General features: G+C 44.9%; 2 protein-coding genes across 4 annotated transcripts in view; both read right to left on the bottom strand.

The window, feature by feature from the left end:
• Positions 1-4,490: 4,490 nt before the first annotated feature.
• On the bottom strand, positions 4,491-8,230 carry LOC111977031 (protein FAM110A). 2 transcript variants are annotated; one of them, XM_024006289.2, is made up of 2 exons: positions 8,034-8,230; positions 4,491-6,450 (listed from the first exon to the last, which is right to left on the bottom strand). In XM_024006289.2, the coding sequence occupies exon 2, from the start codon at positions 6,250-6,252 to the stop codon at positions 4,963-4,965; it is 1,290 nt and encodes a 429-aa protein (XP_023862057.1). In that variant the 5' UTR covers positions 6,253-6,450; positions 8,034-8,230; the 3' UTR covers positions 4,491-4,962. The 2 variants fall into 2 exon arrangements, with proteins under 2 accessions (XP_023862057.1, XP_023862058.1); XM_024006290.2 differs by lacking the exon at positions 8,034-8,230 and adding an exon at positions 6,564-6,655 and having other exon boundaries at positions 4,834-6,450.
• Positions 8,231-9,008: 778 nt separating this feature from the next.
• Positions 9,009-13,786, bottom strand: part of LOC111977127 (prickle-like protein 2) — a 41,800-nt gene continuing 37,022 nt past the window's right edge. For both annotated transcript variants that reach the window (XM_024006444.2, XM_024006445.2), the window contains exons 6-11: positions 13,483-13,686; positions 12,590-12,776; positions 12,069-12,407; positions 11,503-11,811; positions 10,893-11,258; positions 9,009-10,798 (exon numbers count right to left, since the gene is read on the bottom strand). In XM_024006444.2, coding sequence (XP_023862212.1) covers positions 10,320-10,798; positions 10,893-11,258; positions 11,503-11,811; positions 12,069-12,407; positions 12,590-12,776; positions 13,483-13,686 — 1,884 coding nt within the window. In that variant the 3' untranslated portion in view covers positions 9,009-10,319. The remainder of the gene's footprint in view (positions 10,799-10,892; positions 11,259-11,502; positions 11,812-12,068; positions 12,408-12,589; positions 12,777-13,482; positions 13,687-13,786) is intronic.

Below are 13,786 nucleotides of genomic sequence, written 5' to 3'. Positions count from 1 at the left end.
GTTGAAGAACCTTTTTGAAACCCTTTTTTTCCTAATAGTGTACCCCACAAAGCTGCAGTACAAACAAGCATAAATACTTACAGAAAATATACACACGCATGCATGAACACGTAACATAAATTGAGTGATAGAAACATGAAATCAGATTTGACATAATGAGGAGAGAAAGGGAGAGGAGGAGTAGGTGGATGTATGACTCAATGTTAGTCATGGTTGAGATTCCAACAGACAGGCCTCCCCTAGCTTACTGCAGAAGGCATAGCAGTAGAAAAAAACAGTTGCTCCAGGTCCTTGCAGCAGGGTTTTTTTCACAGCTAAGTCATCTACCACATCCGGGAGCATGGACCTACATGAATAATAAGAGACTGGTTCGCAAATCAGACCACACGCAGATTATGCAACAAGCACTGTCTGGTGAATTCGATTGAAGTGTAAACTGGCCAAGTGTCAAATCAGCATATATCAGCATATTAGAATATTCAACACTTGACAGGCTGTCATGGGGGTTTATTAATGAATCATCAAGTCAGCATTTTGTGTGTGTTGAGTGTCATTCAGAGTGACAGAGGCAGAGACAGAACTGGAGCAGAGTAGAGTAGAGAGCAGAGACACAGCCCAAAGCCAGAGTCGTGGCCTTCTAACTGCAGACTCGCCAAGGCAGCAGGGACACGGTTGCCAAGCTGAATCCTAGCATCACACACATGGCCACGAAGACTGGCAGTAAATACGAAGAAAAAAAACATCACACACACAGTAAGTGAAGACTATTATTACTGTGAGCATAAACTTGTCATAAAGGGAGAAACAATGTTGTGCTCACAGACCAATGGAGATTGTAATCTATTTCCAAGCCCATACCAGAGATGCCTGTAACAGTGAAACAGCTATAGTTGCTGCAATCTGTTAGGACAAACAAACAACCATCCCAGATATTAAACACTAACAAGAGAATGTCTTGTGGCTATAGTTTTTGCCCTTTAATAAGGAATAAGTGGTTAGCTTGCAGAGACGAATACCAGCTACACATAAATATATCAAATCATAAAGAGTATGATATGCCAGATTGGATAAGAAATGTGTTCTGTCATCTGTGTATTGAGCCAATCAGACCGTCCTTTTGTGGCCAAGAGGGTGTGGGGTGTGTGATACAACTATGTGTGACATTGACAGAACTGTGTGTAGCAACAAGCAATGTCTTACCAGCAGAGACAGAAGGGGCTGGAACTGGGACCCAAGCCCAGCTGCATAGGTACAGAACAGTGCAAAGTTCCCCAAAGACATCTAAGGGACAAATGTGCATTAGTTGATTCAAGATTTATGAATTTTTTGTTGATCAATTTGAATGCAGTCCAGGCAAGGATTTATCTAGAAGGCAAGTGCAGCAAAGAGGAAGCCAAGGACCAGTTGTTGGTTAGGAACATGGCACACTAGCATCTTTAGAGTGGAGAGATAGGACACACACACGCTATCCACACTAGAGAGGGGAGCTGGAGTCAAAATCAGAGAGAGGTGTTTGGTATTGTAGAAAACTGAAGAAAATACTTACTTACCGTGACTAAGTTACTTTAGTTCCAAGCCTATCCATTATTTAGCCACCTCCCAGCTCTAGATTCTTGAACACGTTCTACTGAACCTTGACCTCCCATGTGCTTTGCTCTAGCAGTTCTAAACTGACCACACTCTAACCCTAATTCCATTGTTCTGACCGTTGACTCACTCCGCTGCTCTTTCACCCCCAGGAAAAGGACAAGGCAGCAGAGGAAGAACAGCCCACCCATGACCAGCACTGAGGTCAGGAAACCCTTACAACAGGGAAAAATACACAAAACCTCACAGATAAACAAGGCTACACAAACACAAGTCCTTCACATGTATGCATAAAACGCACAGGCCTATGGGTAAACAAACAAGACAAACTCATGTCCTTGAAATGCATGCTCCCACGTGCACACACACACAAGAATGGCCTTTGTTAGTTGTGCTAAGGACAGTTAATTAGTGTAATATGATATCCCTGGAATTATAGGTAAGTTCACTTCCACAGACAAAGAAATGCTGCTAAACCAACATAGTAGGAGAGCGGTATATCCTTCAGTGCTGGGTTAGGCTAGGGTTTGAGACTGGGAAACAGTTACTTGCACCATGCCCTGCCTGCAGTGTGTTTCAGAGGGGAAGTAGAACCATGGTCTGTAGTACCGGTTTGTGGTGAAGGGGTGTTGTGAGGCAGCTCCTGGCTCTGGTCCAACTGCTGACATGCCCCAGCCTTCTCTGTGTAGAATACAGCCTCAACCTGACCCTGAATCACAGAGTCCACCAGCATTGCCAGCTTCTCCACACTCATCCCTATCAGAGAGAGAAAGCAAGAGAGAGAGAGAAGGAGAAACAGACAGACCAAGGGACAGGTGAGGCTGAAAACCTGAAATGTATAATTTTATCAATTGTTACTGTATGCAATTCATCAATACAATATGAAAAACGAGACAGTGGATATCAAGCTCTTACTGTAGGCTGTGCAGAGTCTCTGTCTCATGTTCAGCGGGTAGGCACATTAATACACTGTGTCAGGAAAGAGACAGAAACCATGGTGAAAAAAAGGGGTTTGTGATACTAACTATAAAGTCAGTCAAGAATTGTACCTTGTAACCATGGTCACACTGACACAGGAAGAGTATGGAAGGCAGTAACCATACTGATGCCCTAAGGAATGTAAATTGTACTTCTTGTTTCATACAGTCAGGTAATTCTCAAGAAGCAACGGCAATAGCCCTGCAGAGATCAGGCTACAGCCAAGTGATTTGTTTGGGATACATACAGTAGTCATGATGATACAGAAATGGAGCAAGGCAAACAGTGGTTGAGGATGTAGAGGGTAAAGACTTAGAGATAGGGTTGGCGGGACATACTATATGTGAAGGAAGAGTAGATAACAGGCTGGATGTCATGAGGGTCTCAAACAGGCAGTTTGCTGTGAGGTACCAGGGAACACTGAAGGCTTGAGACATGAACTACAGCAGGACATAGGAGAAGACCTCAAAAGGCATGGAGACAACCACCCTGAAAAACACAAAATACAGAAAGGGATGCTCTGAGAAGGACAGCCCGAATGGATAGCACTGCTCAATTTCAATATAAAAATTGAAGGCATTACTGAGATCCACTAACCATGGCATGAGTTTGCCAATGGGTGTCAAACCGCTGAGGCTCACTAGCCTGAAGGTAGGGATGGGTCAGTTCCTCTTGAAGGATCAGAGAAACATAGAAGGACTCAATCTGCAAAAGAGCCAGGGACAGAAAGGACTCCAGGCCAGAGAGATTACAGACAGACAGACATGAGACAGTGGAGTTGACTGACTGACTGGCATGCAGGCAATGAGTAACATTACTGACCTGTAGAACATCCAGCAGGAACATCTGTAAAGCCAAGCCCATGTCAACAGTAGTAATCTGATATGGCACGCCTCGCATGGCATAGCACAGCTTCCTGGACAGAAGAAGCCCCCGGGCCTCTACAGTGACCGGATATATTACAGAGACACACACACACACACACTGGACATACATGCTTGTGAGATAGAAAAACAGAGAGCGAGAGAGAGTAAAATAAAGGGTGTGAATAGGATCTCGTGTTTTTCCTGTCCTATTCCACAGCCCAGCTACCTGTCTCAGTAACAAGTTGAAAATATGAAGTGAAGTCTTCTTTAAAGAGAAAATCAACATTTTATACCCATTTTTGGTTTACTAAGCACAATAAAAGGTAATTAACAGTTTTATATTTAAGAAATTCAAACTTTAAATTAAAGCTTACAATAGTCTTGCATTGATGACTGTCCTTGCATGTGTTTCCATCAATGGTTTGGGCGAGTAAATGACTCCTCAAGATCTGTAAAAGTCTTGAAGCAGCTCATCCTTTGGAACTAGGCTTCCCCGGTGGTTACAGACCACTCCAGGTCACCTTTGCCTCCTCTGTAAGGTATATCTCTGTCCTACAACTTCAGCATAATTCTCTGCTTCTGACATGAGAACAAGCTAAGTACTACTAGTATCTGGTAACCATGGACACATGCACACACTTGTGCGTGCACACGTCTTAATCGTTGACAATCCCACAGAACAACCCTGGCCCTTTGAAAGTGAGAAACTCCTGCCAAAGTACATCAACCCAGTGAACCCACCCATGAAGCACTAAAGTGTTATAACACAAAAAGGTGTTAGGGGAAATGGTAGTCCATTGCAAGAGGATGGAGAACCAAATAAATGCTTCTGATAAATCAAATCATTGTTTCACATCGTCATTAATCATGAGTTGCTCAAGTTCAAATGGAGTAAAAACACACTAAGCCAAATGTTCAACAGAAACTTCATATTGAATTGGACTCCCATGACCTCGTGAAACTCTCCTGGAATTTCACCCAGTCAGTCCCTACCTTTTCCTGCCTCAGCTACACCCCTAGAAAACAGAGAACATGAATGATGAACTCACACACTTCAGATCAGTTTACTTTAACATTGTTAATGGTATTTATTTAGAAACAGATTATCTGAACATACAGTAACAAAGCAATCAAACAGCAGCACAACCAACAACCAAGAAAGACTTGTAAGCCCCAGTATGAGACAAAAACAAATATGTTGATGTATTTCTCATTTAAAAAAAAAGAGAACACAATTCTGATAACTTACTTGTAATCTGACTGGCTATCTTTTTTTGTCAATAAAGGTGAAACGGGTGGTAGTACAAAGTACCAAATATCTTGCACAAATGATGTCCAACACTCTTATCATACTGCTTTAACATACATTTTCTTTCATTATTAGTACACATCAGTCCCTTCCTTTCATTTTCATTGGTTGGTTTATACGGCAGTCAGACTTCTCCAGTTTCTTTTCTCTGTACAGGAATTATGTTTAAAGTGTACCTCCATATTTTTCTCCCCTGCCTCTATTTACATCAGTCTCATGGCCCTACATGTTGGTGCTCCTGGCAGTATCCTTGGATTGGCGGATACCATAAAGCCACTTGATCACTCTGGCGTTCCTCTCAATGACCGAGACACCATAGGGAGCTGGCTCTGCAGGGCCACCGTTCTCTTCTTCCTCTTCACCCTCATGGCCTGCACACTCTGACCCAGGAGCACTGGCACTGCGGAACTGTGCAAGGGACACAATATCCGAGCCCGGCCCCTTCAGCACCTGCATCTCCGAAGGGTCCAAACCACACAGGTTGAAGAAGCGCTCCAGGTCAGTACTGGCCCGGGAGTAACGGTCACTCATGTCTGATTTGGAGCGGGTCAGAGAGGGCCGTTTCCTGGAGCTACCGGAGGACGGGCGAGTGACCGACGGGGAGGGCGGAAGTACAGAGTAGTTGGCTGGGAACTGAACGGGGGTAGACGGGGAGTTGGGGGTTGGGGTGTGGTCTTGTGGTGGAGGGGCTGGGACTGGTTTAGGAGATGCAGGGCCTGGTGCATAGGTAGTTCGGGGGTGGAAGAGACGAAGAGGTGACATAGCGTTGTGGATCTGGGTGTGTGGATGCAGAGCCATGGGCTGCAATGGGAGATGCATCTGCTGCCGTGCTCTGAAGGGCTTCCTCACTGGCATGGTATGGTGGTGTTGGGGTATTACGTCCACTCTACGTATGGTTACTGCAGCAGAACATCCAGAAGGACTTAGTGGGCCAGAGGCATTTATCCTTAATTTGACTGGGGTGGACCATTCAGGGCAGGGGGTCGGGATCCCCTCAGCAGCCCCAGCAGAGAACGGAGAGGGACAAGGAGAGATGGTAGTGGTGCTGGGGCAATCAGGGGCCTGACTACTCTCCACTGGGTCCATGGTGGGGGCGGTAGGGGGAGTTTCAGCCTCACCCATCCCATTGATCAGGTTACTCAGGTGCTCCAGGTCCAATGGGGCACTCCCTTGCTGGGTGTAGTTAGAGCGAGGCGGTTGGGTCTTACGGGTTGGCCGCAGTCCGGTAGCCGGGGACATCAGAGGTTTGCGCATGACAGGCGGAGGCACTTTTATTGGCTGCTGCTTGGAGGGGGCCACCTGACTCTTGACGTATTTAGCCTTGTCTGCCGCCAGCCTCTCCACTGCGCTCTGCCTGGGCTCAGCTGCTGCCGCTGTTCTTGGTTGGAGGAGGAGGCGGTTTGGCATGAGGATGCGGTTGGGGTTGGGCGTCCCAGCAGCCCTCACCGGCTGTGTCAGGACAGGCTGGGGGGTCTCCACAGGCATGCTGGAGATGGGAGTAGGAGGTAACATGGGTGGGTTGTCCTTGACTCCCGTCTTTCTCCTGCTGTTTTTGGCCACCCAAAGTCAAACTTCTTTGGATGCCATCAGTCCAGGATCCTACTGTCCCCTGAAAGTTGACAGGATTTTGCTCTTGGCTGATATGATTCCGTCTTCGTCCAGTTCCCACGGGATCTCACTTGAACCCTGGTGCCCTAAAGTCTCTATGTTCTGTAGAAAAAGGAGAAACACCATCACACATCAACTTACACACCATCAGATATATGTGTCAGAGGAAAGAGACAAAACATACAGGCAAGCAATCAATATAAATTCACAGTTACCTCAAAGACAGAGGGAGAGATACAGAGATACTGCCCCAATGTAACTGATACAGCAACTCACACTAAGCACTATAAAGTGCTGTGGTTGATTCAGGGATATTGTAAGTCAACAGTATAATGGCTCCTCCCCCTGCACCCACAAAACCCCAGGATGCAGCCAATCACAACACAGAATGTTATACATCTGAATAGAAAAGGAACGGGTCGGATGCAGGCCATTGGCTGCGGGTCCAAACATTTAACAATTACACCTAGCACCCATCGATCTCAAGAACATAACATAATAAACCTCCACACTTCATTTTCATTCATTGTAAGGCCAGTGAAAAGCCTGAGCTTGAGAGAGGACTGAAGAAAAGTGTGGGGGGGGGCTCACCAGCTGTCAACAAACTATTGTTTGGAGGAATACCCAGACACACACCCCAACAGCTGTTAGAGGGGAACAATGCCACGCCATCTTTAAATAAAGCTCCCAGTTGCTAGGGGGTTGTGCTGGGCTTGGGCTTCCTCTAGACTGCAGACCCCAGGGTTGTCTGGTTTGTATTTCTGAAACCGTAACACTTGACCCACCCATCTAGGAGTTGACTGTAGTCAGTCCTCATCAATTCGTTATCTGAATATTTGTTTTGCTTAGAAGAACACACATTATATAGATTTTTCTACACCAGTAAATCTGCTGAAGATCAGTGACCACAGCAACATAAACATTAACTTCAGTAGCTGGATACAAGTGGGTTGGGTCAGGGAAATGATTCCATGTATCTGACCCTACTGGGGAACAAGAAGTTAAGAGTGTAGGCCTGTTATTAACTTCTAAAGACGTTCCTATTGTGTGGTGTCATGCACCGTTGGTAGATAAAGTGCAAAGATATCAATGACAAACCAGTATTCATTGCTTTATGAAAGAGGAAGAGTGAGTTTAAAATACACCACTCTAATAGTCTGTGTGACAGACACATTCTCAACATGTTTCTCATTCCACCTCGAGCAACAACTGTCTCACTGCACTCTCACCTGCATGTCCTTATCTCTTTATCTCAATGTTGCTTCTCCTCTCACACTCCTACTGTACACACAGTGCAATGCATGTCAATGAGGGCAGAGGACATTCTATTTTATTAGGCTAAGTTCTCCAAGTACAGTAATACCACTGTACAGAACTTTGTGTTCAGTATGTAAAATGAACATACCGATCCTTCTCATTCAACCCAGGCTCAAGTCTCAGCTTGTTCCATTTAGGAAGAAAAAACACCTAACACCATGGGATGACCCAGGAGGTTAATGAGAAAAGACTAGTAGAAACTTACAAGCCAGGTATATACATGAAACTGAAAGGACCTCTCACAAAAACACAGTCAAGGCCTTATAGACGGTCTTGTCCTAGTGTTCTTTGATCCTGTTTGTTTGAAGGCGTTGGTTCCTAGGACACACGCACACTTACTCAGGCTTTACAATCCAATGAAAACTCACCTTTAGAGTGGAAGTAGAATCTTACAGGTCCCCAACGGAACTCTAGGCCTCTCTACAGCTCATCACGCCACAAAGGGTAACAACTGTAGAATTCTACTGTAGCGTGTAAATGTGTTCCAGAATGGAAGGGAGCAACAGACCAGCCAAACCTGTCAGACGACTCATGTGCTGCTCCTCCTCCTTGTTCTACTCCCTCCCCCACCTGACTACTCTGACCAATCACTCCTACATAAGGAAGTAGACCGGGTTCTTCTGTCACATGACAGTTTCTTTTCCTCTAATGATTTATTCTTTAAAGCATGCTGGTGTTTGTAATAATGAACCTGTTACAAAATAACAGACCCATCTCTGATCAGAAGCCTTCCTCTGAAGAAGGTCAGTGTGTGGACCATAGACTGTAAAAAGAGGACCGTTGGAGTTAATTGTCAAAATGAAACATAATATTGAAATGAATGAAACATACATTGAGTGTACAAAACATGCTTTTTCCATGATAGATTAACCAGGTGAAAGCTATGATCCCTTATCGATGTCATCTGTTAATGAAGGGGAGGAGACAGGTTAAAGAAGGATTTTTAAGCCTTGAGACAATTGAGACATGGATTGTGTGTGTGTGCCATTCAGAGGGTGAATGGGCAAGACAAAATATTTAAGTGCCTTTGAACAGGGTATGGTAGTAGGTGCCAGGCTCACCGGTTTGAGTGTCAACAACTGCAACGCTGCTGGGTTTTTCCACACTCAACAGTTTCCTGTGTCTCAAGAATGGTCCACCACCACAACCAGCCAACTTGACAACTGTGGGAAGCATTGGAATCAACATCAGCCAGCAACCCTGTGGAGCGCTTTCGACGCCTTGTAGAGTCAGTGCCCCAATGAATTGAGGCTGTTCTGAGGGCAAAAGAGGGTGCAACTCAATATTCGGAAGGTGTTCCTAATGTTTTGTACACTGTGTATATTCAGATATGAAATGAGAAATTGTAGTTTTCAATGAATTTATTTCTCCTAGTACAAAACTTTCAGAAACTGTAGTTTCCACAAACTCTGAAAAGTGAAAGTTTAAAAAGTGTTTTACATTTCAACAAAAAACATTGAAAACAGGAACCAGCACCCAAGAGTATAAAAATAACTAGACTTGAAGTAAATGTATTTTTGATCTAAAAATCAATGAATGTACACAATTTCTTTTTTTGAATATCATATGCTCACATTAGGGAGGCTTTACGTCAAAGTGAGAACCTTGTATATAGTCTTATTCTATTGTGTTACTATTTCCTTTTTTGCACATTTTTCTTCCTTTTTAACTCTGCATTGTTGGGAAAGGGCTCATAAGTAAGCATTTCACGGCAAAGTCTACACCTGCTATATTCAGCGCATGTGACAAATACATTTTGATATGATAGGTTGTCAAAACATACACACCAACATTCACAGTCCAGGTTTGCACATTTAGTCTTTCAATCTCACTGTGTGGGACCAACACTCTATTTTGGTTCTCACAGAATATTTAGCCAACTATTTTGTTGAACAAACATTTCCAATCATTATTCTCATAAAATGTGTAACATTGCATTTAACACTCAGAGTAGAAAAAAAATGCTATGCTACAAAAACATTAAAGGCGGAATCTTAGTTTATATCGGCCTTGGTGAAATAATGTGACTGAACACTGCCAGCACATTCTTTTCTGAAGAACTCTCTAATGTGCATGTTTGGAAGCAGAGCGTGAGTGAGAGAGACAAATGCCCATGAAGACCCTCAAAGAAATGTAGAATCTGAGAAGGAATCCTCAAATCTTTAATGTACATTAATTAGATGGTCCTATACAAAAATAGATATAAGAATAGCTTCCCACAATAAATGCTTACATGTTTATACTGGAATGTTCTCTTTCCACAAATTCACTTGAATATAATGTCAAGTGAATTTCTTCACGTTTGAGTAAATCCTATAACATGCACTGCGGGAACACAGTGACATTTTCTTACAGAACTTCCTAGATGGATGTCAGATTCACTCTACTGTGCAAAAAAGTGCCCGAAACAACATACAAACACAACATTTCTATTTTATATCTGATCCCTCTAATACATCTTACAGTCAGTCACTCTCTCTGTTTCCTCTTGCCTTCTTATAGTACAGTGGTTTAATCTTTGAATGAGTCTGCTGGATAGGAGTATTGTATTCAAAGTATCCCCAACATGTTACAGATTCATATTTATAATTTATTGTGAAACTGGACATTGGCTTGATCGTTGAAAAACAGAACTTTCACTGTGAGGGTCAAACTTAGGAGATGGCACAGTTCTTGTCTTTGTCCTTTGCACCAAGGCCATTGGCCCTTCTCTTCCTGCTCAGGCTGTTTCTCAACCCCCTGTCCTTCTCTCCTTCTGTCTTTCCATCCCTCTCTCCTTCCCTCTCTCCATCCACAGACTGGGGCCTGTGGGTTAGCTGGGGGGGCAGGGGGATAGGCTGCCCCAGGAAGTAACCATCTTCCTCTGAGTCTGAGGAGGAGGAGCAGGTGGAGCAGGAATCCTCATGTTTGTTGTACTGGGTTGGCTGGAGGTTGAGTAATGGGGGCTCTGTGATGCCAGGGGAAGAGAGGGAAACACTCTCCCTCTCTCGTCTCCTTTCTAGAGCATCCAGACGGGGCCTGTCCGGCTGAGAGTGACGGAAACGTGTCGCTGTGCCTAGGTGGAGAGTAGAGTCGGAAGCCACACGGCCACGGTTCCACCTCCGCCGTAAACGACGATGTTGGTATGAACCATCTGTGAGGAGACGCAAAAAATGAAAGACGGTTGGCATTTGTGATGAAAAGAAAAAAAGAGAACGAAAAGGGAAAAGAAGTTGTCTGTCTCTTACCCAGAAGGTCCATTTGAGGTGGAATGCCCCTCTGCATATGTAACCTGCTCCCAAAACCTCCATCCTCTTCCTCTGCCTGTTCTTCATCCCCCTCTCTTCTCTCCTTATCCTCCTCCTCTTCTTCCTCCTCCTCCTCCTCATCCACAGAGTAGCTGCAGCTGATTGGCTCTCGGAAACTGACCCTGGCTGTCCCACTTCGACTTGATTGGTGGCTAGGGTTAGGGGGGCATGGCTCTGGTTGGTGCAGATTTGGCCTGATTATCAAATCACAAGACTTGGGTTGAGGGGGCGGGAGGGGCAGAGGGTCAGCAGGACTGGGATGGTTTAGTGATGCAGGTAAGGAGGAGTTCCTCGGGGGAGGAAACACTGGGAAGAGGGAGAGAAAACAAATAAAATACTTCCATTTATAAATTTAAAAAAGCAAGAGATACAATTTCTGTTGAATCAACTCACAATAACAGGAGGTGAGTAAGACTTGGTTACAGATTTATAGAATATAACTAAACTCTTGCTTGTGGCCAACTGTATCTAACAGAGCACCACAGTTAACTTTTTCATTACGAACAGTCCCACTTTAACTTATGATGCATGTTATTGCCTTGTGTAATACCTTGCATAACTTGACTACTTCTCTCCACACAGTTCCCACAGTCCTTTGCAGTAGACGTTCCTCTACTGAAACTGGTGAGGGGGTGTCCCGCATAGCCATTGGGCTCTCCTAAAAACTCCAGACTACTGCCTGGATGCTTGCCACAATCTCCAGGGTACAAACTGCTGAGTGATTGGTCGACAGGACAAGATGGTCCCCAGTTATTGGCTAAGTGACAATGAGGAAGGGGAGAGTAGGACCCTCTGAGGTTAGGATGACCGTTGAGTGGTGGGGGGACTCCATTCGGAACATTAGTAGAGATGTGAACACCTGTGAGACAGATGAAATGAAGATAAAACACACCTTGCTTAAATAGAAAATGCTATGTAATCTTTGACAATTTCTAAAATCTATTGTTTTGAGCATGTGATCAAAGTTACTTTGGATAAAAGAGCCTGCTAAATAAGTAAAATAATCTATGTGAGTATTACAAAGCTGTTACATGCTGGGAAAATAAAAAGGCTGAGGCATGACCTACATAACATGTAAATGCCATCTGCATCTATGTATGTACAGTAAGCCCCTACGTCTATTTTCCAGTGCAGCATGAATGCAGACTTCTCCTGGGACAACAGGGATGTTGGCTCCCTCTGGTGGTTGCTGTGGGGAGCAGTGCTGCGGCTGCTGGATCTTCTCATCTGTCTCACAGCGTCTGTGCTGCGGATGCCGGCTCTGGAGGGCTGAGTCACACGAGTCTGAATTATCTGGGTCCTCTCCCAGAGAGCAGGGCCTGGAGCAAAAGATGAGGCCCCCACGTGGGAGGAAGGGCCGCCCCAGCAAGGGGAGCCGACAGCGGGCACAGCAGAAACACGACTTGGCAGCATGCCAGTGCTGGCCCTCATAGGTCATTTGCCCCTGGTCTATACCTGGAAGACAAAGCGGGTCTAAGAAAATTGTCTGAGTGTGTATGGATTTCTCTCTGTGTGAGTGGTTGTATACTTCTCTCTGTGTGAGTGGCTGTATACTTCTCTCTGTGTGAGTGGTTGTATATATATATATATATATATGTTTCCTTTTGTGCAAACATGGACCTGTGTTGTTCCAGTACCTATGTGTTCCCCACAGGTGTCACAGTACTCTGCATAGAGGGACTCATAGCAGGAGCAGCAGTACGGCCGGCACTCTCTCATGATGTACCGCTGTCCTCCCAACGCTGCTTCACACTCAAAACAACAGAAGTGCTTCATATGCCAGTGTCGGCCCTCTGCCTCCGTACACTCATCAGCTAGAATTATCTGCATTTCAGAAAGAGAGGAGGAGAGAGAGAGAGAGCAAGAGAGTGGGTGGAAAAAAGGGTAAGAGGCTCAGCAAATCACGTCACTATTGAACATTTCTGGTTCATGAGGAATGACAGCTCTGTTTTTCTCTAAGACTTGTCTTTACAGTGTGACAGGGTACATGCTCTAAGGACTTGTGAAGGTCAGTCATGACAGACCTATTAGTCTACTTCATCTAATCTCTTAAGTCAGAAATACCAAGGGTCTAAACAAGAGTCTGTGTGGGTGTGTGCGTGCGTGGAAGAGCGATTTAAAAGGGGTTTGTGGAACAACAACATATGGCTGTCTCATTGAGGGACTAGATGTTCCTCTAGGGTCTACAGGCATGTAAATCAAATAAAGACACACTCTCCCAGCCCCGAGTACAAGTCTGCCAAAGATACAAATCTCCTCATAAGAGTCAGTGTTAGAACTGGAGAGTGGCGATTTGAAAAATTTAGATTTGTAGACAGGGCAGAGAGTGTATAAGCAGAGAGTGGATACACAGTTTGGAGAGCTTTGTGGACAGCACAGTATATGAGCAGACAGCGTACATAGTATGGAGAGATTTGTTGACAGGACAGGGCCGACAGAGTGCATGACCAGACAGTGGACTGGATACACAGTAAGCATATCATTTGTTGAACGGGGCAGAGTCATGACAGGACAGGGCAGAGTCAATCACCTCATCACAGGCTTGGCAGCGCGGTTTGATCCTCTCAGCGTGGTGCCTGCCACAGTAGATCTGTCCATCCTGGTAGAAGTAGATGAGGTCCACCAGCAGCTCAGTACAAGAGGCACACTGGAAACATTGAGGGTGCCAGCAGCTCCCGTGACCAGCCCGGCTGGCAAACACCGCTATATCCCCACCACAGATCTGTCTGCCACACTGAAACACAGAGAATGACAGAGAGACAAAACAATAGGTAAACAAAATGTAAATGAGCATGTGAGAACACAAGTGTATACATAACAGACCTCGGTTCAAA

This window comes from Salvelinus sp. IW2-2015, linkage group LG17 (assembly GCF_002910315.2).
Source record: "Salvelinus sp. IW2-2015 linkage group LG17, ASM291031v2, whole genome shotgun sequence".
NCBI lineage: Eukaryota > Metazoa > Chordata > Actinopteri > Salmoniformes > Salmonidae > Salvelinus > Salvelinus sp. IW2-2015.
Note: the sequence above shows the minus strand (reverse complement) of the source record. Positions and strands in the feature narration are given on the sequence as shown.